This window comes from Phallusia mammillata, chromosome 5 (genome assembly GCF_965637545.1).
Source record: "Phallusia mammillata chromosome 5, kaPhaMamm4.hap1.1, whole genome shotgun sequence".
Classification (NCBI taxonomy): Eukaryota; Metazoa; Chordata; class Ascidiacea; order Phlebobranchia; family Ascidiidae; genus Phallusia; species Phallusia mammillata.
Window position 1 is genome coordinate 26,290,416 of NC_137256.1, and position 25,572 is coordinate 26,315,987.

The 25,572-nt window shown below is 36.2% G+C and overlaps 2 protein-coding genes and 1 long non-coding RNA gene across 5 annotated transcripts; all 3 read left to right on the top strand.

Annotated features, from left to right (window-relative positions):
• Window positions 1-882: 882 nt before the first annotated feature.
• On the top strand, window positions 883-3,775 carry LOC145228772 (uncharacterized). The gene is made up of 3 exons (XR_013860284.1): window positions 883-1,419; window positions 1,482-2,007; window positions 2,376-3,775. It is a non-coding gene; the product is annotated as an uncharacterized LOC145228772 (long non-coding RNA).
• A 1,951-nt stretch (window positions 3,776-5,726) lies between these two features.
• Window positions 5,727-10,657, top strand: LOC145228664 (uncharacterized). 3 transcript variants are annotated; one of them, XM_080093920.1, is made up of 6 exons: window positions 5,727-5,886; window positions 6,810-6,878; window positions 8,105-8,230; window positions 9,312-9,435; window positions 10,096-10,213; window positions 10,608-10,657. In XM_080093920.1, the coding sequence occupies exons 3-5, from the start codon at window positions 8,131-8,133 to the stop codon at window positions 10,187-10,189; spliced, it is 318 nt and encodes a 105-aa protein (XP_079950046.1). In that variant the 5' UTR covers window positions 5,727-5,886; window positions 6,810-6,878; window positions 8,105-8,130; the 3' UTR covers window positions 10,190-10,213; window positions 10,608-10,657. The 3 variants fall into 3 exon arrangements, with proteins under 3 accessions (XP_079950046.1, XP_079950048.1, XP_079950049.1); XM_080093922.1 differs by lacking the exon at window positions 5,727-5,886 and adding an exon at window positions 6,294-6,358; XM_080093923.1 differs by lacking the exons at window positions 5,727-5,886; window positions 6,810-6,878 and adding an exon at window positions 6,303-6,358.
• A 703-nt stretch (window positions 10,658-11,360) lies between these two features.
• LOC145229740 (zinc finger protein castor homolog 1-like) lies at window positions 11,361-25,474 on the top strand. The gene is made up of 30 exons (XM_080095067.1): window positions 11,361-11,435; window positions 11,805-11,875; window positions 12,229-12,326; window positions 12,654-12,722; window positions 13,121-13,211; window positions 13,389-13,553; window positions 13,678-13,850; window positions 14,273-14,398; window positions 14,713-14,864; window positions 15,178-15,257; window positions 16,029-16,123; window positions 16,589-16,658; window positions 16,851-17,016; window positions 17,131-17,201; window positions 17,279-17,328; window positions 17,703-17,825; window positions 18,028-18,558; window positions 18,914-19,024; window positions 19,245-19,332; window positions 19,659-19,830; window positions 20,356-20,496; window positions 20,929-21,056; window positions 21,216-21,321; window positions 21,397-21,576; window positions 21,951-22,053; window positions 22,382-22,547; window positions 22,634-22,866; window positions 23,228-23,353; window positions 23,648-23,782; window positions 23,870-25,474. Exons 1-30 carry the CDS (start codon window positions 11,408-11,410, stop codon window positions 24,216-24,218), a joined length of 4,197 nt encoding a protein of 1,398 aa, XP_079951193.1. The 5' UTR covers window positions 11,361-11,407; the 3' UTR covers window positions 24,219-25,474.
• The last annotated feature ends 98 nt before the right edge of the window (window positions 25,475-25,572 follow it).

Consider the following 25,572-nt stretch of genomic DNA (forward strand, 5'->3'; position numbering starts at 1 on the left):
TTTTTTACGTCGGCCGTACAGGGACGGTGGTGGTTCAAACTTTTTTTCAGACTTTCCTACTGATGATGCCTGAACTTCTTGATTGAGGCTGGTTATGAACCAATAGCAACTACCATCAATATTATTGTGACTTAAATTTTGCTTGCGTTTTCCCTCTTTCATCAACAAAAATGTGTGTTGAGTTTACTTTAACTATCCTTTATTTCTTTTTAAGTAGACCAGTTCTTGGGGGGTGTTGTGCCTTTTTTCATCAGCCGACAGATTCTTTAAACGTCATTACAGTATTGTGTTTATTTATGCGTCGCTCTAACCACCTGAACCACCATCGTCAAGTGCTCAGAAAGTAGTAAAAGTCAGAATTGAGACTTCAGTCTGTACGCTCTCAACTATTATTTACTTCATTCCAGGTGTGTACTACTTGTGTTAAATACTTTGCTATCAAATGTCAAAACATTTTTGTTTTATCTTTCAGGACCTGCTTTTGATTGATCTATTGTGTTGTACAAATTTGGTTCAATTCAATCTTTGTTATTGAGCATTTCTACATTGCTAAGGTAAAGTGTAAGTGTCATCGTGCATTAATGACTATTTCATATTTGGGTTATTAATATATTGCCTTGTTTTTTTTTGCAGGTTTTAACGAATTTTTGTGTTTTTTAGGAATGTATCAGTTACCTTATAGTTAAGAATAACTTTTCGCAGGTTACAACATTATCTTATTAAACATTATTTCAGGTTTTAATCATTATTTTAAACAAACAAATTTGCAGGTTTTAACATCTTGTTAAACATCTTAACAGATTTTAATCATTATTTTAAATAAACATTTTTGGAGGTTTTAGGATTATCTTAAACATCTTTTCAGGTTGTAGTTATCATCATTATAGTCATTACATTTTAGTGATAATATAAAAGTTTGTTTTCATGACAGATTTAGGAATTTGTTGTTGTTTACAGGTTTAGGGTGTTTGTTTTTTGCAGTTAACGTTTTATCTTAACTTGCCTGATTTACAGATTACATGTTTTTTGTTGTTCACAGGTTTAGGGTGTTTGTTTATGATGGTTGATAGTATATTTTACATTTGCTGATTTACAGATTACATGTTTTTTGTACTTTACAGGTTTAGGAATTTAGGATGTTTATATTATTAGATTAATCTGTTTTTTATCTTTTCAGGTTTACGGTTCATTTCTTTTGTTCAGGTGTAGGAAGTTGACTGTGTTAGGTGCTTTATAGTTTATTTGTGTAATCAGATCTACGGTTTTCAAACTCGTATATTAACAGTTAACTGTTTGTTCACAAGTTTGCAGCTGTTTGCTGGCTTGGTTCTTTTTGTGTGTTTCAGGCACAGGGCTTTTGCTGTTCTTGTGAAATGCAATTTAATAGATTGCTGCAACTGATGTTAATTGACCAATATTGTAAGTACTTGCATAAACATTATCAAAGTGAACTCGTTTTTCATCTGTAGCTCCATTTTCAGAACTTCCATCAATTCAACTTTCAGAACTCTGACTTTCTGTACATTGGGAGATCAGTCAAAAAGGAACTGCATCAGGTACTATGCTTATTTAGCAATATTCATTAACTTAAATGTTTTCATAGGATTTTAAGTGTAAGTGTATATGAGTGGTCACAACCTGCATTGGAGCTGACACACCTTAATGCTCACAGGCATATTGAAATTAGTATTGGTTTTTAGGCACAATCAATTTGCAATGAAAAAAATACGTATTTATTTCACACATTTTGTTTGCATCAATTGTTAGTTGTGACCCCTGTTTACAAATAATATGTTGTCCAAGATATATATTTTGCCACATATCTTGCCAATTTCAATAGTTTTTTGTGATTGCTCACCTGAATGATAATGAGGTATTTGTAATTCAATTTTACCTTTGTATTTCATACCACATGACCTCCGAACGAGATGGATCTTTATGCAAGAAAAACAACAAGGAAGTACTCTAGTGGTTCCCTCAAAGAAGTAACACCAGGAAATCAACAAGGTACAAAATTTAATTTGTTATTTTTGCATGTTACTGAAGTTCAACAAATACATTCAAATTCAGTTTATTGCATAACTTTATTGTGCGTTTAAGCAAGCACTTTAATCTTTCCTGTTAAATGATTGGTTTAATGAACAATATGTTACCACATGGTTAGTGCAATAAAATAAATTTGTTTTCAACATAAACGTATTTTTTCTAAAGGACTGGTTGTTCTGCTATGAATTGCTAAAATGGTTCAAATCCACTGCCCTTAAGGATTATATTTTGGTGAATTGTCTGTTAATTTGAATAGCTTTTGTTGTTATTTGTTGTCATAATGGTTTATGCTTGATGTGTATTTTAAACCCAATACCTCTGAATTTCAGACAACATGACCTTCAACAGCAATAGATTTTGATGCAAAAAACTCTACAAGCTGTTCTGCAAAATCAACCTCCTGTTAACTAAGAAGCTTGACAACTGAATTCGGCAGCCTAACCTGTCTGTATTGATGTACAGTGGGGCAACCTTCACTGCTCATGTGTGTTAGAAAAATGAAATAACATCAATATTGACTTTGCTGATACTAGCACAAGTGCAAACATATTTTGGATTAGGAAACATTTGTTCGTACTGTTTGTTTAGCTTTTTAATGCGGTAGAATATTGCAAAATTGTGTATGTCAATTGTTGAACAACATAAAACATTGTCAAAACACATTTCTTTCTATTGTAAATTCGTATCATTATTTTTTAAATATTTTGATGTAAAAGACACAAACAGGTTATCAGTTTTATGCATTTATCTGTCCGTGTACAAATTATGACAACTTTGATTGTTTAATGCGATACCACAACTGGGCATACAGCATTGATGCACTGATTCGACCTTATAGGTCGAAACAGTGTGCACTGACTGTAGTTTTTTTTTAATTACTTGGCCACAGGTCTGGCTGCTGCGCTTTTAATCATTGTGATGTAATTGTGTTTTTACATTGTCATGTTTTACTTAGCCACCTTTCCCTATGCTTTAGTATACAGTATAGCTTCTGCACTTTTAACCATTGTGATTTCATTGTATTTTCTTATTCTGGGCCCATATTGCAAATGCTGTTGATATACCAAACTGTGTTCAATGGTCAGTTTCATGTTACTCTATACACTATTAATGGTGTTAGATCTGTTCATTAAAGCCCTGTTATAAATTGTAGTGGTGTGCATTTAATTCCTTTAATTATCGCTCATAATACTTATGCTGTAACTTCTGCTGACATGTTTGTCAATTTATTCGTTGAATTTAAGGACAAAAATCAATTTAAATTGAGTTTATTTTATGTGTGCACATCAGTATTTTAGTTGCACTGTAACTTAATAGTTCTGTTTGTGAACGTTTTTACCTATTTTTTGTTGCGTTGTAATCTTTATGGGTTTGTGCAAATACATTATTGTTTTTCATGCCATATTTTTTTGCAAACAGTTTTATTAATTTATTTTTGCCACTGTGAATCTCTCATTACATAAACGTCCATAATATTGTACCATTATGTTGTAGGGTTTTTATCACATACCATACCACGGGTTACCATATTTGCATGAGCAAAATTCCGGACCGTTTCAATAAATGTCGTCTGTTGTGTTTTTCCTCCTTTTACGGTTTTTCTGTTTTATCTTTCGTGCGTTTCTTATCATTCGTTGCGTGTTCAGTCAGTTTTGTCTGTTGGGCTTTCAGTTGAGAATTGATTGATCGTGTCTGCGAAGAACTATTAGCTTTTTCTATTTTTATGCCTTTCCTATTTTTATCCCCTATTGCTTTCTAGACACTGAAGATGCTTTTTAGCGAAATTAATTTGTTTTTACAACACGGAAAGAAATATTTCCCGAACTTGTGAAGTTTGACGAACAACGAAATTATGTTCCGGCCCTGAAGAAAATTTTTGACAAGTGTTTTAAAAACACATACCCGAGTACTATCCATTTCTGCAATAAAAAGCGGACGAACTTTAGACTTTACAAAATACTACCCCCAGTGGTTAAAAGTGGTCGATTTGTTCAAAGGGGCCCAGCTCCGTTGGCTTTCTTTGAAAGTTTGACGAACAACGAAATTATGTTTCGGCCCCGTAGGAGAAAAAAGTCATTAAATATTATCAGTAAAGTAAAAGGAGAAAAAACATAGTAATGACTCTGAAATAGTCCAGCCTTCACGAGTTGAGCCAGTCGTACTTCGGAAAACCGGAGGTAATCATCGAACTGGCTCCGGCGAGGGTCGCGAGTACCTCGTTATGCAAGGGAAACCAACGGACATTTACTGCGCAACCAAAAAGTGTTTTGTTCCAATTTTTCAGTTTAGCTTTGTTTGGTTCGCGAGATATTGCGATCGAAAGTGAACCCTTTTTGGCCACTTTGATCGGTCGCGCGTCATTGTTTGCTGGCGAGCGGGACGGGCGAGTCACGAACTTTAAGTGAATATTCAGAGCAGTGGCCCCGAAATTAGAATAACGAGTTGGGGCTTTTGAAAACGACATACTCTGCAGAAAAAGAATATGGCAGTGACTTTTTACCCGTTTTTACACAGAAGCTGAAAATCCGCCTCAAAGTAGGACAAGCGTCGGTCTTTATTGCAATATACAATTTCGTATGATTAGTATTTCGTGCATAATTAATGTTTCTTTTTATTTTGCAATAGAGAAGCCTAAATACCTCATAACTGCATCTGTGTGTGATTTATTGCATTTCAGTGTCAATTTCTTGCGTTTTTGAAGATAAATTGGTGATTTTACTTTTTCCAAAGTGTAATTTGGCAGTACTAACATTAAATATCAATTTTTACCATTAGATTTTTTTAAGTACATATTTTTTCTGTGCAAAGTAATGACTCTTATTTGCTTTTTCTGCAAGTTTCATTCAAATCTGTTGAGATTTGACCCCAAAATTTGAGCGCCAAACCCAAACTGCCACGTTTTTACGTCATAGAATTTTTTAACAAAATTGCATTTGTTTAACTAGCCGCCCCAAAATTTGGCGCATACCGTTTAGATTTTCAGGAACGTAAAGCTTTTCCAAAAAAATGAGCAATATTTTATTTTTCTCGTTTTATTTTAAGTTACCTCAATCGGGATATTTCGGCCAAAAAATTTTTGGGTTTTGTAGCATTTTTCCCCTTTTCTTTCCACCTCTCTTAGAACTTAAGATATGCGATGTGTGTTTGCTGGAGCCGTTTTTGCGGTTTGCCCTGGTCACGTATCATGCGCATCCAACGTAATACAAAAACCTCATGGTAAAAAAAGTTGCGAAAACGTTTTTGGTTTAAGCGCGCATCGTCGACGGTTGCGTTCGAATTCAAATTAGAAAATATTTTTTTCACAAAAATAAATCGCAAACTACTTTTTAATGTACTTCATTTTTGGCTGATTTTTAAAATATGAAGCATTAATTATTTGCCCTATTATGATATCACAGAAAGACAATTGTCTGTGCAAGATTATTTATTTTATTTGCGCGGCAAAATTTAGGGATTACCCGTGAAAAATCTCTTACCATTTATTCGCCAACAATAAACTTGAAGACGAATTTATTTGTGTCGGTTCCGACTGGTTCAGCAAACTGTATTTCAGAAAACAGCTGGTGCTGTTAGGGCACATTAAGTAAGCAGCGATAGAATAATATGAAACAAAATTATTTATTTACCTTTTTTGTTTGTATTAAACAATTGTTACTTATTTTGTTTTTTTCCACAGCTACCCATTGAACAAAAAATGTGTTAGTTTTAACTGATCCTAATATATATTGCAACAACTCTACTATGTTGGATAAATCGTGGATTAAGCCAAATGACTCTGCTCTGCACATATGGATTTATTACTTGTGTAAAGCCATCTCAACTTTCTGGCACTGTTTTGAGGTAACCAATTTACCATGTTAGTTTTCAGCTTTACAAAAACGGATATGCTTATGTTTTTCTACTTAACCTGCATGTTAAACAAGTGGGTCTAAATTGTCCACACTTGATTTTAAGGGTCAGTTTCAAGTAATTTATATTTTCAAAAAATATATTGTATGCAATTATCTAAACTAGGGATGTGCAACCTTTGTCACTGTGGGGTCAAATACAATTACCAATTTTAAGTGGTCAGCCCTTTATATATCACAAGGTGATTTTACTTTGTTGCATACCAAAAATGCCTATATTGAGTTAACTACAATTAAATTTCGCTTTTCACTCTAGCCCCAAAACTACCAGGCGCATTAATCTACTCAAAAATGTATAACTGTTGGACTTGTTTTCTAGTACATTTAAAATCCAAGCTTCTTTGTGGGCCACACAAGGTTTTATCAATGGCCCACAGGTCGCACACGCCTGATCTAAATTTCTGGTATGTGTTTGAAAAACAATTTGTAACAGAAATTTTATATCTGATGATGCATGAAATATCAAACACAAGCGAAATGGGTGAAAGTTATTGAACCTATTTGGATTAATTCTTACCTTTCTCAATACCTACAAGGATTTCTGAGATATTTTGTTAAATGTCACATACATGTCAAATAGGTTAAATACCAACAGTTTAAGCAAATCTGTCATTAGTATTTGAAAGTTGTTTAAAACCTGAACATTTTGCATCATTAGTTTTCTAGTGTTTTGTGGTCTTTGGTATACCAGCCTAAAAAATAGTAATTTGTGGTTGGTCTTTAAGCTGAAGCTAAAATATAATGCTTCGTCTGCTTTAAAAACATGTTTATGAAGATTTTCCGCCCCATTTTAGTCGGTGCCCTAATGTATAGCAATGCATTTCAACCCACTTTGAACTTTTGTTCTTTTCCCAGGGGTCTACATTCTACAACCACAGGGTTTTAGTGATGATGAAGGGATTGAAAGTTCAGCAAGTAAACAAGGTAATGGTTGAAATGCTTGGTGTACAACTCAATGGACAATTTCTGTGTAAGGTTTCCCCTCTAATGAACACAATTAATAATTAATTGTGTTCATTAGAGGGGAAACCGTATACAGAAATTGTCCATTGAGTTGTATTATTATAAATTAATTATTAATTTTTAAACACTGTTACCAAATCAAATCAACAAACTGATTATAAATGTAGATTTCAGAGTGTAAAAATCTGTTTCAGAGAGATTTAATTAAAATGTTTCAACAGTCACAGTTGTATGAACCATTGTGTAATTTTTGTAACTTTATCTCGGTTGTACCTGTTTTTCAACAATGAAAGATTTAAGCTGGGTAAAATGCCGAGAAAAGCATTTGAATTACAGTTGTGTTAAAATATGAGGAAATTATATGTCAAAATAAACCCTACATCAAAATCATCTGATTGTGAAACAGAAATCATCTGAATGAGTCAATTTAGCACTGAAGTGTTTTTCAATGCAACTTCATCTAGTTTTCTATGAAATCAAACCAGTCTTAGAAATATTTTAACTTCATTTCAATCTGTTGGTTGATATTATACGTAGTATTTCAGCTACTGTGGCCATATTTTTTAAGGATATATTGACAACAATGAACGAATTTTCGTTTGCTGCCAAACCACTCAAATTAATTTTCAAAACTTAATTAAAATCTGAAACTGATATTTGGTTAAAGGCCTCATTGTACTTAGTGCATCTTTTGTTCCTCATTTATTTCAATCTTTATTCTTTGTTGTCAAAACAAACACAGCTTCAATGTATTTCAGTTTGCCTCATTTAAATTTGCTCAAGATAGCAAAGAAAATATTTTGAGTGCAAAAAGTAGGAAGTCAACTAAGAGGGCATTGTGATGTCATACTAGGTCCAATACATATTGATAAAGTTGTGCACCAAATACTGACTTTACTTCTGTCTTTAACAATCCACTGTTAAATAGTCATGGTTGTAGCATTATATTTGACCTTTTAGACTTGATACAAATCACTCTTTGCCAAATACTAAAACGGAAATAGCACAAACAAAACTGTACACGATTTTTTTGATAATAATTAGCAAATATTATATACAGTAATTTGTTTGTGACAAAATCATTGTTTAAAACTCTGTTTTTTAAGCTGAACCAAGTTCCATGCTGCACCATGTACAAGAAAAAATGCATCAATATAAGTTGTTTTATCTCTAACACTGTTTTACAGATGACGATCGCTCCGAACGAAAACGAATGCGAGATTTTGAAAACAACACATCTGACGGTGAAATCCCTAACCCGAAAGTGAAGCCCTGCCTTGATTTGTCCGGAAATCGACAAAAAACTGATGAAGGTAACATTTTTGTTCTGCTTTTTAGATTCACAAACACATTGTTTGTTTTATTGGAGTTTATAAAAGTTTTATTGGCACAAAAAATAAAACATAATAATCATTACATTAGAATATAATTAGAAATATAATTATGTCATAATTAATATGACCTTTTAAAAACATTTAATCACATCCCTAGTTAATATTGTTGTTAATAAAGGGACACCTGAAAAAAAACATTTGTTATTTGTGTGTTGTCCAACTGGCAACATGAAATCACACAAAGATGAGAACAGACCATCATTAATCTTTTAACCTGGAAATGAATCATTTATTTTGTTAATCAGCTCGTGTGATTTTGTGTTGTTCTAATCTTCCACCAAATACTTTGGCTTCCTTTGTAGGGTGTGTGGGTTTTCAACACACAAGCGATAAACGAACTCATGTTTTGGAAGCTTGGAGTTAGGAAGTAGTCGTCAAACATTTCTATAAAACTCTAAAAGTACGTTTCCCTGCTCTAAGGAGCGGCTGTCTTCTGGCAAGTGAATAAGCCACAAGATGCACCTTGCCATAATAGGAAGGTTTAATTTTTGTTGCCCTATTATTAAATCATGCAACAACCTTGAAACTATAACAACTATATTTTATTTAAATTTAATGTTTTATAAAAGCAAGCATGTACTAAACTGTAAAACGACAACCTTGGGATAAAACAAGCAAAATAAAGAAGATTATTGACATTGTGCAGAAAACAAATTCGAGGAATTGCTGTCCAGATTTTAAATAGCTCATGTACATGTTTGCTTTAAATTAAACACAAACCAACAAAAGGTGGCAAATTACACAAATTGTTCTTTAAATTTTTAAATCTACATTTTCTAAATGGAAGGAACACTTAAAATATACATTGATGCCATGAATATTATGTATATCAGACATTGCTGTATAGAGTGGGTCTATGGTTTTTATGTTTCTTCTACTAGCATTACTATACACATCACTAAAATTGAAGCAATTTTGTACAAAGTATTTTTATTTTATTTGTTTAAATCATAGTGTATATATATTATTTTATGTATTAAAATACAAAGTTTTTTTGCAGAGGAGAGGTCAACACAAGGTAATGGCCATGACAGTGAGGTCCACCATGAACCACAAGCAGTCGGACGCATGAGCGATGAAGACGAGATGGAAGTTGACAACAGCATCCATATCAGAATGGAAAAGTAAGATATGCATGTACAAAAACTTGGGGTAAAATATAGTTAAAATATAGTAAAGCTATAGGCTGGTGAAGACAAAATTTACTAATTTTAACTGAATTTTATAAATAGTTGAACGATTATACCAAGTTTACTCGCACAACGCACTAGAATTACTTCTGTATGTAAGTGTTCTGGCTGTAAATTCTTTTTTATTAAAATTATTGTTCACATAATGCATTGGAATTTGCCCATGGGATAAAATCCACAAAAGAATTACAAAATCGCCATTTAATCTTATTGGCAGTTTATAGAAATGGGGTCACTGCTGCGGGCTGGTAGTAATACAAAAATATGCCGTGAATTTATGTAGTTTTTGCAGTCAATTACTTCCCAAGTCCAATATTATTAGTTTAGTTTGGTAAAAAATTAAAATTGCTCAGTAAAAACATTTTGCTTTACTTATCGGTGGAACACATAATGATTCTTGCTTAGCTACAACCAAAAAAATTCAACTGAACTATTTTACAGTAGATGACAAGAATATTTTTGTCTCGATTCTGTTAAAAGGTTTGAAATGAATATCAGACAAGAAAGGAACTTATCAAAACCATTTTAACTAACTTTGTGTGCAATTTTTAAACACGACACTTCCTACAAAACCAAGTATCAACTCAATTTTAGATATAGAAGATTCATGGAACTTCTTGGTCAGCAAAGTCCTCTGATTGAAGCAATGACTGAAGCAGGATTAACTCATCAAGACTTGAAACTATGATCCAGCAACAAACCAGAACCAACTGTAAGTACCAACTTCTGCCAAAGCACTTTAGTTATTTTGAGATCCACTTCTTATTATAGGTCTCCTGGTATGCTTTAAGATTTTGCCCAATATATTGTAAATCCAATATATTACAGAGTTCTTGCATGATATATATTAATGTGCAGTATGTTTACAAATTTTGATTTTCATAAAAGATGGTTGACTTGTCACCAAAACAAAAAATGAGACACATTTTAAATTTCACTCTATTTTTCCTATTTTACCTTTTTGGACTGCCCTTGTGTTCAGTTCTACATGTTTTCAGTTTAATAACAGTGGGCTGGGCTGTTGAAACTTTGCCACAAAAACAAATTTCATAAGGGTCAAGGGTGTAATGTTTATTTTAAGTTTAACAAACAAATTTAATTTTTAGATTCAATCTTCATCAGAACATGAAACTTCTCAAGACACTCACAATACAAGGTAGAAAATAAATTTTTAATCCAAGTTAATTAATTTCCCAAAAAAAATTCTGGAAGTGAAAAACTTTTTTTGGCAGTAAATCTGTTTTGTGAAGCAGATATCGTGTCCTTGCTTCTAACATTTTGTCACCAGATTAATATGAAAAGGTTTATAGACTACCCAAAAGACTTTTTAATCTGATTTTTTTTACATTTTTTTAGTAGCAATGCAACTTGGAACCTGCCCACTTCATGGAATAATACAAATGTTGATTCTGCAGCATACCCGGTATGTTTTTACTGTTTACTGTTTATCAAATGTAAGTGTTGAAAACTTGCGATAATAGTTGGAGTGGATGTATGAACATTAAAATTGCACACATTTTACTGTTTGTTTTGCTCATTAATACCTGTATCAGTATAAATAAAAGTTTAGTGACATTGTTTGGGCATTGTTAGAAGTAATATAGACTTTAGTATATATATTAAATGTTTGAACATCGAAATGTTTAACACCTGCATTTTGCTGCTCAAATTTAATTAAAAGTTTTGCATAATCCTGTTGTTGTTTTTGTAAACTGTAAGTATTTTAATTGTTATGTTGTAAATTTGTGTGCCATTGCAAATCAGAAATTTCTGGTGCTCAATATTTTTGTTGGTTGATAAAGTTTGTATGTTTCAGGTCGTCACACCACCAACATATTCAAATCAAATCCCACCCCTCAAACCATTTTCTTCAGCCAGTCTACCTCCAGCAGCTGCTGCAGCCTTCATGGCTTCAATCGTTTCAAGCAATGCAGGTGTGTAACATGAAAATTTGAAGATACCAGACAAAGTTATGATGTTTACTTGTGAAAAAGTTACTCAATAAAGAATACTACTAGTACTTTACACAATATTTTGCCTTCCAAAAAAAAATAAAAAAATAAAAATATTTTATTCGATTCAAAAGAAATGAAATAACCCATTTACTTTGGCTTACTAGCTATCATAAGTGCATTAAATGATAAAAGGAGAGGAAAAATGATAATTTTTTATTATGTTAGTTTACTAAAAAAAAACAGGTCCTGTATTAAAAGGGTTCAGTACTTAACTTGCGGAAGTTGTAATTCAACTTCAGCTAACGACAAAACTCTTTTTAACACTGATTTATGTTGAAACATTTTTAGAACATGCTTCAGCTAACTCTAAAGCGGAACTTCTGCAGAAAATATTCAAAAGATCATCAGCCATTTCTCAGGTAAGCATACATGTTACTGTTTCTAGTTTTCTAAGTCAACATGTGTTTTAATACAGAAATTTTATTAAGCAGTGGTCTCGACAAAAAGAGTTTTAACTCATGTTGGTGAACTGTTAAATCTTTCTTTAACTCAAAGTTTAAATTTCAAATTATGTTTAACTACAAACACAACTGTTAAAACTTCACAATAACTTAAATTTCTTTCGCAGTCTTAGTTTAATTGCTTTAATTTATGTCAGCAAAAATCATCTTAGTTTATCATCTAATGCTGACAAAAACACACATAGCAGCCCTTCCATAACCTTTGCAGGACCTGATCATTATAACTTTAATATTACCCTGGTTATTTGCAGGTCTCGTCCAGCTCATGTGTGCCACCTAGTGTGAAGTATAGTGAGAATGCCGACTCGATCGACACAATAACAGCTGGAACTGTATCAAGTGGAGTCGGGTGTGTAACTTGTCTGTATATGTTTTTTTCAGGTTACATTGTCTTTGACAAATAACTAGAATGAGAAATATTTTTCATCAATGTTTAAATTTGTTTATAGAGCTCTTCTGGCAAATGTATTTTTAGTTCGACGTTTCGACGTCCTATACAGGTCGTAGTACAGTGCAACGCGCATTCAGTGTTATTTACCCTGATGAAGACGACCTGTATAGGACGTCGAAACTTCGGAATAAAAATACAATTTACCAGAAGAGCTCTATAAACTTGATATTATGCCTGGCAGCAATAGCTTATATGTTTATTTTGTTTTTTTCATGTTTTTTGTAGCTCAATCAAAAAAGGTACTCTGGATCCAACCAACTTTGACGAGGATGTATTCGACAAATATATTTCAAAGTAAGATGCTTTTTTGCATCTGTTGAAAAGACTTTGTTTCCTATCAGTACCCATTTTAAAAATGTTTTGATTTCTCAGTTATAATAAGAACTATTATATTTATTTTTTCTTCTTTATATCAGACGTAAAATTAATATTTTTCTGGAAATATTTCCTGGGTTTGTGTGCTGCATTAGTAAAAATTTTTCATTATTACCAAATTACTAGAGTTGATACTATGCTACATTTATATGTGAGTTGTTTGGGGGGAGGGTGTTTTGCCTAAGCAATGAATAAGCAGTGGCCCTTAATATCCTCAGTTTCTTATAGTTGTCGACGGAACATAACAACAATTCCTTACAATTGTCAGAGATTATTTTTCACCCCAGCAGAGCATTAAAACAGTCTTATATTTCCAGGTACACATCGAAGCACCCTTGCATGCAAGCATCTTGTCCTCATATCAACAGAGACCATTACCACTGCACTGATAGTGATTGTAACTTTCAGGTAATCTACTTAACATTACAATAATATATAAAGCAGCTTAATCCCTATAAGTGTTTATACGACTTGCGAAGTTCTTATAAAACCGTTTTCCGTAAATGTATAGCGTCTTATTTACCTATTCTTAACGTTTGTGACCCTAAAAATTCAAAATTGCTGATCTTTTTCAAATCTATCCAGCGTTTCACCAACAAGTCGGATGTGATTCGTCATTACAACATGCATAAGAAGAGAGATAACTCATTAGCTCATGGTTTCATGAGATTCGCACCAACAGACGATTGCTCGAGACAATTTGGTAACTGCCATTTGAACGGGAAAAGCACCCACTACCACTGCTTGCATGTAAGTTCAACTCATCACTTGCATTTTGTAACGAAATCGCGCTAGAAAAACCTAACGTGCGGTGGGATTCGAACCCACGACATGTGCTTATCTAACAAACATTGAAACACCAATTTGTAAACAGACAAGCTGCACGAAAGTCTACACTAGCACTTCTGATGTGATGACGCACGAAAATTTCCACAAGAAGAACCAACAGTTTGTCAGCAATGGATTTGAGAGATATCGAGCCACGGAATCGTGTGGAATGTCAGATTGTCCGTTTGTCAACCAACGAACAACCCACTTCCATTGCACGTGAGTTTCAAGCTGGTGTTTTAGGTTATTATTTCAAAAAGGCCGACATCCCACGGCCGTGTGCACTTATTTACTTGTACCTTAAAATACACTCGCGCGCTTGCACTTTCAAAGTATAAGTAGTGGCGGACTTGCATTGAAAGTCCTGTGCAAGATATTAGTTTTCTGAGAGTCATTAAAAGTGCGTTTTTGTGGACATAAAAGTAGAGTTTCTATGTTACTGGTCAAGTTTTCTGGGGTAGAAGAACTCACAGTTACCAGGTTTGGGAATTTCCGCTAAGTGGCGCAACAGAGGCCGTTTACGGTGACAATAATTGCTGAGTCAGCATGTTTCAAATTAATGTATTATTGTCACCAGAAAAGCCTATATGTTTAAACTGATTGATTTGGACAACTTGTTGAACCATCGTTTTATCCCCCAGTCGTCCCGGTTGCAATTTCACTTTCAAGAACAAATGTGACATCGAGAAACATAAAGCTTACCACACCAGAGATGACGCGTACACCAGACAGGGATTCAAGAAGTTTTACAAGAACGAAGCTTGCCAGTAAGTCGTAAAATAGTAAGGATTAAATCAAGGAGAATTGTTTGAAAAGTTGTTTGAACTAAATATATCGTTGTCTTTTTTTTTTCCTGATGAAGGTATAGGACGTCGAAACGTCGGAATAAAATACATTTGCCAGAAGAGCTCTATAAACTTGATATTATGCCTGGCAGCAATAGCTTATATATTCAAAGATTAATGTTTTAAATTTCAATTCACTTGTTTATCCTCCCTAAGAAATGTTGTTTAGAGCCCTTGACCAAAACAAGTAACATATATGAAAAACACTAAATTTTTGGTCCAAACTTTTGTTTCAGATTTCCGACATGTGCTTGGAACCGCACAGCAAACCATTTCCACTGTTTGCGGAATAATTGCGGTTTTTCATTCACGTCAACCAGCCAGATGGTGTCGCACAAGAGGAAACACGACCGACAAGATCTTATGGGATCCGACAGTCTAAGCTCAAGTAAGAAAAAATACTTCGGAACATTTTGTTTTAAATGAGAAATATTACAAAAATATTTTTTTCCGCGCAAATCTTTGTTTTTCATCTTTCCTATCAAGACAGTTTGTAACAAAAGCCTTTTCTTGGTGCACAAAACTCTTTTCTAAGTACTTTGCACATAACTTAGTTAATGTTTTTCATTGCAAAGCTTTTCTTCTCTCTTTGTACATTTTTTTCTGATGGTTCTTTTCTTTACTAATTTTCGAAGCTTTAATTTTCGAAAGCCAAAATTCTTTTCTAATTTATTCATCTTCCGTTTATCTTGTCGCCATAGCAACCTCTCCAGAGCTTCTTCCTCCTCCTCCCACTCTCACTTCTCTTTCCTCCTCTTGCTCCTCCCGTCCTCCTACATCTGCTCCACACCTCCCTCCAGCGGTGGTGCAGCAGTCCTTAGTGAGACATCAACAAGCCCCCGCGACCTTTGGACGACCCCCGTCCTATCTGGGTGTCAGGGGAAACCCCCCAACCCCGGTTTTGATGCCATCTTTTATTTACCCCTACGTCGCGTCGCGATTACTCAACCGTGAGATTTATTTTTCTTGCTTTCTATGAAACTTTTTCTTCACTGAAATCTTGTTTACATTCAAAAAGAGGACTTTTAGAAAGTTTTTTCTGAAAAACGTAATATTCGTTAAATTTACTTTTTTATCTTTTTTGTTCAAAAGCCTACTTGATAAGCTGACAGTTCACACTGTTTCGACCTTAAAGTTCTCATCAGTGCAGCTGGTGACGAGAGATCGGCCATATTGACTTGTTAGCCATCCAACGGCACTCCAGTTTGTGAGACCTCATAGGTCAAAAATTGTGCACTGTCTGCAGCTTATCATTTATTGGCTCTGTGCTTTTACATACTTGATAACATTAGGAAAAGTTTTTTGTGGCAAGCTCTACCGACCCGGATATATTATTCTCAACTTTCCACTTTTCAGGTCCGGTTCCTTCGCTGGTTCTCTAGTCGAGATCAGGTGGAAGTGCAAAGTTTGATTCTTCCATGTTGCAGGAAGCGGCAAGAAAAGTTTTAGCCTCAATTCCAACAACTGTAGCAACTGGTGGGTTTTCGTTTTACTTCTTACACTACTTTGCACTGTAACTTGCGGGAAATATAAACCACTCTGAAACACATTACACGGATCTGTTCATAAATCACATTCATCCACATCTGCATCTCCTCTGCTGCCATCCAGCGGTGAAATGAAACCCGACATGTCGTCAACTCCACGGTGAGTTTTCTTTCGCTCTTGCGGTTCTAAATCAGTGGTTCTCAACCTTTTTATGGTCAGGACCAAATAGAAGTTTTTTAGGTGTGCAAGGAGCCGCAAAAAATAAGACCTCAAAAAATCACTTAGGATTATTAGCTAAAATAGAAATCGTTGGTTGTTTTCTAAGGTCTGCTGCGAGCCGCAAAATAAGTAGTTGTGAGCCAGATGTGGCCTCAAAAGCAGTTGAGAATCATTGGTTTAAATTGTCAACTTTAAATCTTTTTAAGTGATTTTTTTGGTTGAAACATTCTTTTCTTGTAACTATTAAATGTGTCTCATGCTATTGTTCCTTTTTTTTAACTGTTAGAACTTCTGCACCTAATTGTGTATTTTACTGAATTTGGAAATACTTTTTTGTCCAATTGTTAATTGACCTATGTTTTTTTGTTTCCACAAGCTAAACTAATAGATACTTTTGTTTTCCAGTGATGAAGTTGTATCTCGGGGAAATATCAACCCGTACATTCTACCACCGGCATATAACGATCAAATGGAGGTAACATTCGCTATAAAATATATTGAAAATTGCCAGTATTAAACCACAATGTGAATGCATCACGACGTTTTGACGTGTTGTATGAGACGCCTTCAATATGATAACGGCATATCGAGAAATACAAATTTCTTATAAAGCGGCATAAACACAAAAATCATAAAATACCCATCACAGAAATTTATCTATTTTTAGACTTCAACATACAAGAGTGAAAGTCATTACGAGCAAGAAAGCAGTCAAGCAGAACGTGGTGGGCACTGGAGCGAAACCGCTAGGTCACCTGACCGCCTGCCAGCCAATCAGGAGCAAGATAGGGATAACTATGGTTCATTTATTGATGAAAGTCATCAAAACCAGAGTAAGTGAGGTTTTGAGTTTTGCTGAACGAGCGTAAATAAACAGTAAACATGGGGGGAATATTAATTCGGTATTGGATATCCCAATCGGTTTAACAGCAATAACATTTTTTTAGTGGAGGACCAAGCTCTTAATCTTTCATCCAAGAGCAATTCGACGTCATCAAGTGAAAAGAAACCGATGGAGGTAAAATAACTTAACAATACAACAGCAACTTATGCTCACATTAAGACAATACTAATCCTGTGTTGCATTTATTTCAGATTCACCAATCTGACAAACCGTCAAAAGCGGTGCTCAAGTTTTTCCGAGGGTAAGCACCTAATTAGCATAATTCACTTTTTCTTCAGACTTGTTTGACAAAGATTTTGTCTTTAAACGCGCACATAGAAAAATGTCCGTAGTTAAGGCGGTGTCTCAATGAAGATGTTTCAAAAAATCAAAGTTTTCATAATGACTGTCTATGTGACGATTTTTTTAACCAAACTTAAAATCAAGTAAATGTTATCACGTGTACTATGTTGAAATAAAAATAAAAAAACGTAAAAAGTTGCGAATAACAGATAATTTAGATAAAAAAAATCGGGTGTCCACTGAATATTTCTGCTTCAATTTGCACAAAAAGCAGAAAATGAAAACACGCAACTTGTTTTGAGGTTTGTAAATAAAATGTTTATTTTCACACAGACTCGGTCCTGATGAATGCAACGTCGCCAACTGTGTATTCGGTTCGTGTCATCATTTTCACTGTGATGTAGAGGATTGTTGTGCTGTGTTCACTGAAAAACATCTCGTGCTAACTCACACCACGTAAGCTGTCCAGCAAAACCTCTTTTTTACAATTTATTGATAAACACAACAGTTTTGTAAAACTTCATTTGAGGCTGAAAAATACTAATTTGGAAGTTGCTCTTTTCGGAAAACTTCGGCTTAAACGTTTTATCCACGGGAAATATGTCAAAAAACTGTTTTCAAACAATTTAGTTGCAAACATATATATTTTTCTTCACAGATTTCACGAAAAACTGGAACAATCCGGTTTCGAACAACCAATCGCGCGCCAATTCTCCCCGGTATTTCCCGCCCAGGACGAACCCCCACGACCTCGCTCCCCCAGTCGCGTTACAACCCCATCTAGCGGTCATTTGCCACGCGACGAGGGCGACACCCAGCGGAACATCGTGCTTAGTCGCGCACAGTTCGACCAGTCACGTGACATGGGTAACCACGACAACGGCAACAACAACAGCGGTGGGGATTACCCGAGTGTGAGCGCCCCTCCCCCGGTAAACATGGCGAGTTATGCCGACCATCCAGTGTACAAGTACATATCGCGGATGGTGGCCGAAAAAAAGCTCGTTTACCCGACTTTGAACCCCGAACCTCACTCGACTGGGGCTTATATGATGCTGCAGAACCCCACTCTCATGTCACAAGCGATGTCGGGCTCACAGGGTCCCTCTAGTGGCTTGGGAGGACACTTGGATTTGATGAAGAAGATGAGAGGAAGCGATGAGGAAGGTTTCATCCACATCCGACCTGGGTAAGTTTGGAATTCGATCAGATTCGCAACAATTTAAAGCTGCTTAAAACTCCCCTTGTGGCCTTTGTTTGTTTTTAAACACCTACTGAAAAAGTAATTCATAAATATGCGTAAAAAGCGACATGCTTTATTGTTCAAATGTTTTGGCAATTGCTCATGCCACCATCAGTGATATGAAGGGCCACATCAGTTACACCCGTTTACTTGAGTTACTTATCCAAATTCATTCCACATCTAATTATTTCGAGTAATCTTGAGTTTAGGCTTAACACAAGTTTTGTTAAAGCGTCTTATACCGCATGAGCTCGGTCTTAGGATCAACAAAATAACAATTCTGTGTTTATTTCTTCACCAGAATGACGTGTATGCGTCGTGATTGCAAATATATGATGCAGAATCACTGGCACTGCACTCTGAACCGGTGCAGATACGTTTGCAAGTCGCTCGGCAAAGCTCAAACGCACAGGTATGTTATGTATCATGCTGTAATGTGATCAACACGTGAATGTTCTACATTGATTGCTTCTGCTGCTATAACATACTGTCAGTACACGCACACCAATACAACGGTCGCATAACATACTCAAAACAACGCCAGGTTATTTGCCATGTAACACAAGCGTATGGCGTGCAAAGATTGAAATTAAAACAAATAATTTTTCTGACACTTGTTTGTTTTCATCCAGACAAGCCCACGACAGTTTGGAAGCTTATGCAAAAGCGGCAAAAGAATGTTTTGGAAGCTACACAGTGAAGAAGATGTGTCCTAACCCGGTAAGCTAATGTTGCGTGTTTCTGGATTTAACAAATCCATCAAATTGAAACTATGTGCTAGTGCTAAGCTGCTGTTTCATCGACTTTTATTCTCATGTTTTAGGGCCCAATTACTAAATATGTGACCCGTTTTACACACCTAAGGCTAGACTTTTGCAGCCTACGGCTTGCCATGTGGTGGTGAATGCTTGGTGACCGGCTGATTCGGTATGGCGCCTTTCATAGGCCTGGCGTACTGTGATCTATACAAGTCTAAGAGCTTTAAAACATTGTCGACGCTGTTAGTGAAATTCCAGCCAGTCGACTTACCACGAAATTTTATTCAGAGTTGCGAGTTTCGGTTGAGGGGACATTACCACTGCTTGAAACCCGGTTGTCAGTTCGTTACCATAGGAACGTCGAAACTTCCCTGGCACATGAAGAAGCATGAGAAGATTGCTAGAAGAGAGGCGAGCGGATTTAAATATTACACAAAGAAGGAGCAATGCGGAAGATATGGTGGGTTTTTATGTGGTGTAAATTTGCAAAACTAAACAGCGAAAATGTTCCATTTAATGGTTGGGACCATATTTTAATAATTTAATTCATTATTAACTTTTCAAATGCTGCAACTTTGGAAAATAAAACGGCAAAAACATTTCCTTTTCATCAATTGAACCTCAATTAACCTTTTGTTTGTCTTCAAGAGATCAACTTATTCTTTTAAATGTTTCAATTTTGCAAAATAAAACGGCGAAAATCTTTCCTTTATTGCTTAGTGTGGTTGGGACCTTGTTTTAATAATTGTAACAATTAAACTACACCTTTTGGTTGTCTTCAAGAGATGAAGCAATTCGTTAGCTATCTCAAATTGTAACTTGTACATTGTTTTTTAAGCAAATTGAAGATTTAAAAAGTTACGTGGTTAACTATTGATTTTTGGTTTTTACCACATTCCGATACTTAACACAATATATACCTAAGCGATGTACTTTGTTTGAGAAGTATTTTATTTTAGTAAACTGTACATTATTTGTTTCGTAGATTGCAAGTACAACGGATTGTTCAGTCATTATCACTGCATAAGAGCCGGTTGTGCTTTTGCTTTCCAATATAAACATCAGATGTCAACTCACGTGAGAAAACATCTGCGCAGAATGTTGGGGAGGAGTTACAACGGAATGGGTGAGACACAGAAATAAATAGTTGTACAGAAACATACAACAACAACACGTTTAATCACAACGTGGAAACACTGTGTACTTATGCATACACACATACACACACACGTACAAAAACATACAAAAACGTGTGCTCGCAATATTTGATTTATTGCTCGGAAAAACCCTACCGGTCTGGTGGGCGAAGCGTCAGCAAAAATACTAGTTGTCGAAACAACAACTAGTATTTTGTTCAGCATCACACCAGTTGAACGACAAAATTTGTTAATTATGCAACCATGTGGACGAAACGCTTGTTCGGTATTTTCCAGAAAGAAACAATACTGTAAAACATCATGATCTTGCACAAACAAACGAAAAACATTATCGTAACAAAAACCGGCAATTATAGTCAAACGAACCGAAAAGAGTTTGAATTTTTTACTTGTTATTGCAGATATGACGTCAGACACGACTGACATCGACCACAGCAACGTCGATTCCGGCGACGACTCTCTACCGCTGATAGTGGACGAAGCGGACGAGATCGAGCAGCGTCCGGGCGTTGCCATGGATACGAGCCAGGTACTGACAAAAGAAATCGAAAATCTTTGCCTGAAAATTATCACGAAAAATTCAACAACATAAAACGGCGTCTGATTTTGTTTCATACGATTACAAAAGTTCCATCACAAAAACCTTAAAAGTTTAAAATATTACTTCACTGACATTTTTTCTTCACAGGCGACTGCGTCATCAGTGTCGTCATCGTCGTTTCCACAAAAACCGTCAAATTTCATGCATGAGTTGAGCCGACCTCAGCTAGCGATGTTGGAGCAAATATCAAAAGGTTCGGGGTCGAATTATTTCACTTATTTCGCTTCGACCGAGACGAGTTTGCTCACCACAAACATTTCACTTACAGGGAGACAATCTTTGGCGCCAACTAGCGGAGATATGAGCTCCCCCCGACCTGTGACGAGCCTTCACTCGACCTCACTTCCTGCCCAACTTGAAAACAACGATCTTTCGTCGGATGAGGGCGTGCTGGATTTACGAGTAAATTATCCCGACACTGATTCAAACAGCAACGAATCTAACTCGAGTGAGTTTTATGCGATAAGTTTTCTATGGAAAAGAGCAACACAACATATTCTCCACACACGATTTCTCTGGCAGTTTTGATTTGACCAAGCTACTTTTCATGTCCGTGTATATTGTAGCCAGCACTTTTAGCTGTTTTAAAAAATATTTGAACGAAAACGCCCAAGTAGCACCAGGCGAACCATTGGTACCAAGCAATTAAAGTATTGCGGTGAACCTTGCTCTAATCCTACCTTTTAAGTACCGTTTTCGCATTAGGTCTTAGTTTATCTAATTAAATTTATGGCAGAAATACAGTTGAAACGTTTTGTTCCATTCCAACATATTCTCTTGTGTTTTTCTGATCTAAACAAAACTGTTTGAATGGAATTTTAGAATTCTCGAACGACATGCCGTCGACAAACGGTGATTCCCCTGAGAAGATACCGAAAGAGGAGGGGAGTTCGTTTCATTTTTCTGACCCGGAAGTTGTCAACAGGTGAGGAAACGTTTCTCACCGACTTGTTTCCCAACTTTCCTGCCGGTTTCGTTTTGATGTAAAACAATTTAAATATCAGAAAAAAGCAAGTTTCAAAAAAGTATAAAGCGAGCAAAAAATTTCAAAAAAAAAACTTGTTAAAAAGTCAATCAATTTTTTTTCCGTTTCATTTTTTCAAAAACCTTAGCTAGGATTTCCCAGAACATGAAAAAAATCAAAATATTTTGATAAGTTTTACGTCACTATTTGTGATCATGTCGTCATATTAGTAAGTTTTGACGTAACAGTTGAAACTCTCAAATAAAGTGAAAGATTTTTTGTTGGACAGATACGTTCCGAAACCGAACGACGAGAATCCATCGATGTTCGCCAAATTCCGAATCAATTATGACGTCATAGAGGGATTTCGAAGGTTCGAGTCTTCGGAGAACTGTGGCGACACCCAGTGTCCGCATGTGTTCAAAGTACGTCATAATTCATTCATAGAAGACGGTGTCATGTAAATAAGTATTTACTTACATGAAAAATGTGGGTAGAGAAAGTAAAAATTGGTCATCTAGACAAAATTCGAGGGTAAAAGATAATTGAGAATATATCCTCCTTTCTTTTGCATTATCACTGCACGAGGGACGGGTGCATGTACATATTCACAGGTCGCACTCACATGTTCAAACATCAGCAGCATCATGAACGTGTGGCCGGGTTGGTGAGGGACGACTTCAAGCGGTTCAAGACAACACAGGATTGTGAAGTAGATGGTTGCCAGTACAGAAGCACCAGCACACATTTCCACTGTCTCAGATGCCAGTTTAAGTGAGTTCATTCCGCAGTCGATATTTTGCTACCTACGAGCCTTTAGATTTGCAAGAGGCTGGGGAGAATTCTAATTTATGGTCGTGTTTTGCTGCACAAAGCTCGTTAGGAAACCCGCTTTAAGCTTGCAAAGTCGTGCATGTAACAAGCGCTATGGTTGGCTGCACAAAGCCCGTTAAGAAACCCGTTTTAATCGTAAAAACGTTAATGCAACAAGCGCTATGGTTGACTACACGAAGCTCGTTAAGAAACCCGCTTTAAGCTTGCAAGGTCCTTGTAACAAGCGCTATGGTGGACTTAAATCGTCTTTATTAGAATTTTTTCGTTGCTTGGAAACAAACTTTGTATTGTGACGTGACAGGTGTACAGACAGTGCGAAAGTTGGAACACATCGACGTCAACACGTTAAAGCTGATACACTTGAACAATCCGGTTTCGAGAGATTCAGAGGGAAGGAGGATTGTATGCGGGACACGTGCAAATACAGGTAACAATCACAGATTGTGATGTCATAAACCAGAGGAAATTCTGTATGAAAGCATCAAGCTAATAAATGATAAGTAACAGCAAACGGTGAAAACTTTTTCAACCTACAAGGTTTCATGCAAAAGTAGTTTTCTGGCAGAAGAGCATGTTTCTAAAATACCACAACATGGTCCTATCGGGTCGGTTTTAATCCCAGCTTTAAGTGTGGTCGATTGTATCAGTTGGCGGTCGATTACGTCACAGCAGTATGTCGTAACAACTTGAAACTGTGAAATAATAATTGAAATTCCGACAGACACAGAAATACTTCCCACTTTCACTGTCTCCAACCGGGCTGTACTTATTCGGTGGTCGGTCTGTCCGGCATAGAACAACACGCCAACAAACATAAGAGAGGAATTCTACTCGCTCAAGTCTGCACAAAAGCCGGGTACGTCATTGCCATGTTACGTCATATTGCTATGGAAAAAAGCACGGTTAGAGAAAAATATCGCAACTTTTGATGTTTTTTTCGCAGACAAGACATTGAATACAGCAACATGTCGCAAGCCCGAATTCCGCTGAATCATGCTGACTCAGCATTTAGCGCCCCCACCTCAAGCGGTGCCTACCCACAATTCAACGCAGAGTCGTACGCTCGAGTGAGCACTCACAGCAGCCCCGTTCCGGATGAACGAGCATCGCCACAGTTCAATGCTTCTGCCGTTGTGACGCAGCAGTTTAATCCTAGTCTCATGCAAGGAAACGCAGCCTCTAGTGTGGCGATGGACCTCTCTGATTCGCTCAATCTGTCTGCCAATCAAAATCACCAGGGCGGGGTTACAAGCGTGATGACCGGTTACCATGCAGGCATTGGACTTTCCTAGCTTTCCTAGTTTTTATTTTTCCCGTAGATTAAATCGTTTTTCTCCCGTGAAAGATTTTTGCGCTTGTTATAGTTTGGTGGTTAGAGTTTTATCGTTGTTGGATCGAGTTTCTTTTCACTTTATAGCGACTTGCCTCCCGCTTCTTGTGGCGAATTCTTTTATCCAAGGCATCTTGCCCCAAACTTTGCGTATTTTATCGCAAAGCGCTTGTTTATGCAAAAGCCCGCAGCTTTTAGCTTTTATGCAGCATGCTTTTGACCGCGAGTAACCTCGACGGCGGTGAACTCTTCTGTACGGGGTCAACGACCTTCTGTAACCTTTTATCAGCTCGTTTTTAGCATCAAATAAACAGCAGCCTGTTTTTTTGCGCAACATCCTTCTATGAAGTCATAGTGTTCGATTGAAAGCCATAATCTGTACATTGTTGTGTCAAACACAATGCTCTGTGTGATGTTACAACGGCATCCGTGCTCATTTTTTGTTTATTTATTTAATTACTTCGTACTTTTGTAGTGTGCAGCATGTAACTGTGTTCGTCACGTACTTCTGTTTTTTACTGGGGACCTGTTTTTGGCGGGAACCTCTGTGATTGGTCGAATTTTTAACCAATCGAGATCACGATACAGTCGCTCAGGTGCGCAGCATAGTGTCCATACTGTGAACAATAAAACCGTTCGAACACCTGCTAATGACCTTTATGACGTCAGCAAACGAATAAACGCCGATTGTGAACACGAAGTGAAATTTCCTTGTATTTATTATGATCACTATTTTTTTGCATGTATTTTTTGTTTGTGATTCTTTTCAACCAAAAACTTTTGAGTTCTTGTCGATATATGACGTCATCGATCAGGTACGTGTTTATGACGTCATGTGTGTGACGTCATGGACCGTGTTCCATCTTCAAAGATATAAATCCTTTTTTATCCGACTCGAGTGCTTCATCAACCCCTGCGTGCTACGTAATACATTAATGACGTACTCGCATTATGACGTCTGGCTGTGACGTAACAAACTGTGTAGTGTGACGTTTTATCGCGTGTGTGCCCATAGTAATAATATATCAATATTTAGCGGCTGTACTTTTTGGATTGTTGTCGTTGTTTTCACTTTGGTTGGTGCCTCTTAGTAGAGGGAGTTGACTCGATCGTTGTGTGTCTAGCGAACAAATTCTGGATTTGTGCATTTTCTCTATGCATATGTACATAAACAACATATTGGTCACTCCGGCAATAAAATGCATGCGTGATTGGGAATTGGTTTGAGTAAAGTGATTTACGGGTTCAACCACCGTTGTAGGTAACCGCCTGTCTTATAAAACATACCTAATACATTGTAAGCATCATTCGAAAAC

Excerpts from the sequence above, each read along its gene's own strand:
- LOC145228664 (XM_080093920.1), top strand. The coding sequence starts at position 8,131 with ATGCGAGATTTTGAAAACAACACATCTGACGGTGAAATCCCTAACCCG. Across the intron at positions 8,231-9,311 it reads TCGACAAAAAACTGATGAAG|AGGAGAGGTCAACACAAGGT; the intron begins GTAACATTTTTG and ends GTTTTTTTGCAG. Across the intron at positions 9,436-10,095 it reads ATCCATATCAGAATGGAAAA|ATATAGAAGATTCATGGAAC; the intron begins GTAAGATATGCA and ends ACTCAATTTTAG.
- LOC145229740 (XM_080095067.1), top strand. The coding sequence starts at position 11,408 with ATGGCTTCAATCGTTTCAAGCAATGCAG. Across the intron at positions 17,329-17,702 it reads GTGCTCAAGTTTTTCCGAGG|ACTCGGTCCTGATGAATGCA; the intron begins GTAAGCACCTAA and ends ATTTTCACACAG. Across the intron at positions 19,025-19,244 it reads GGCAAAGCTCAAACGCACAG|ACAAGCCCACGACAGTTTGG; the intron begins GTATGTTATGTA and ends GTTTTCATCCAG.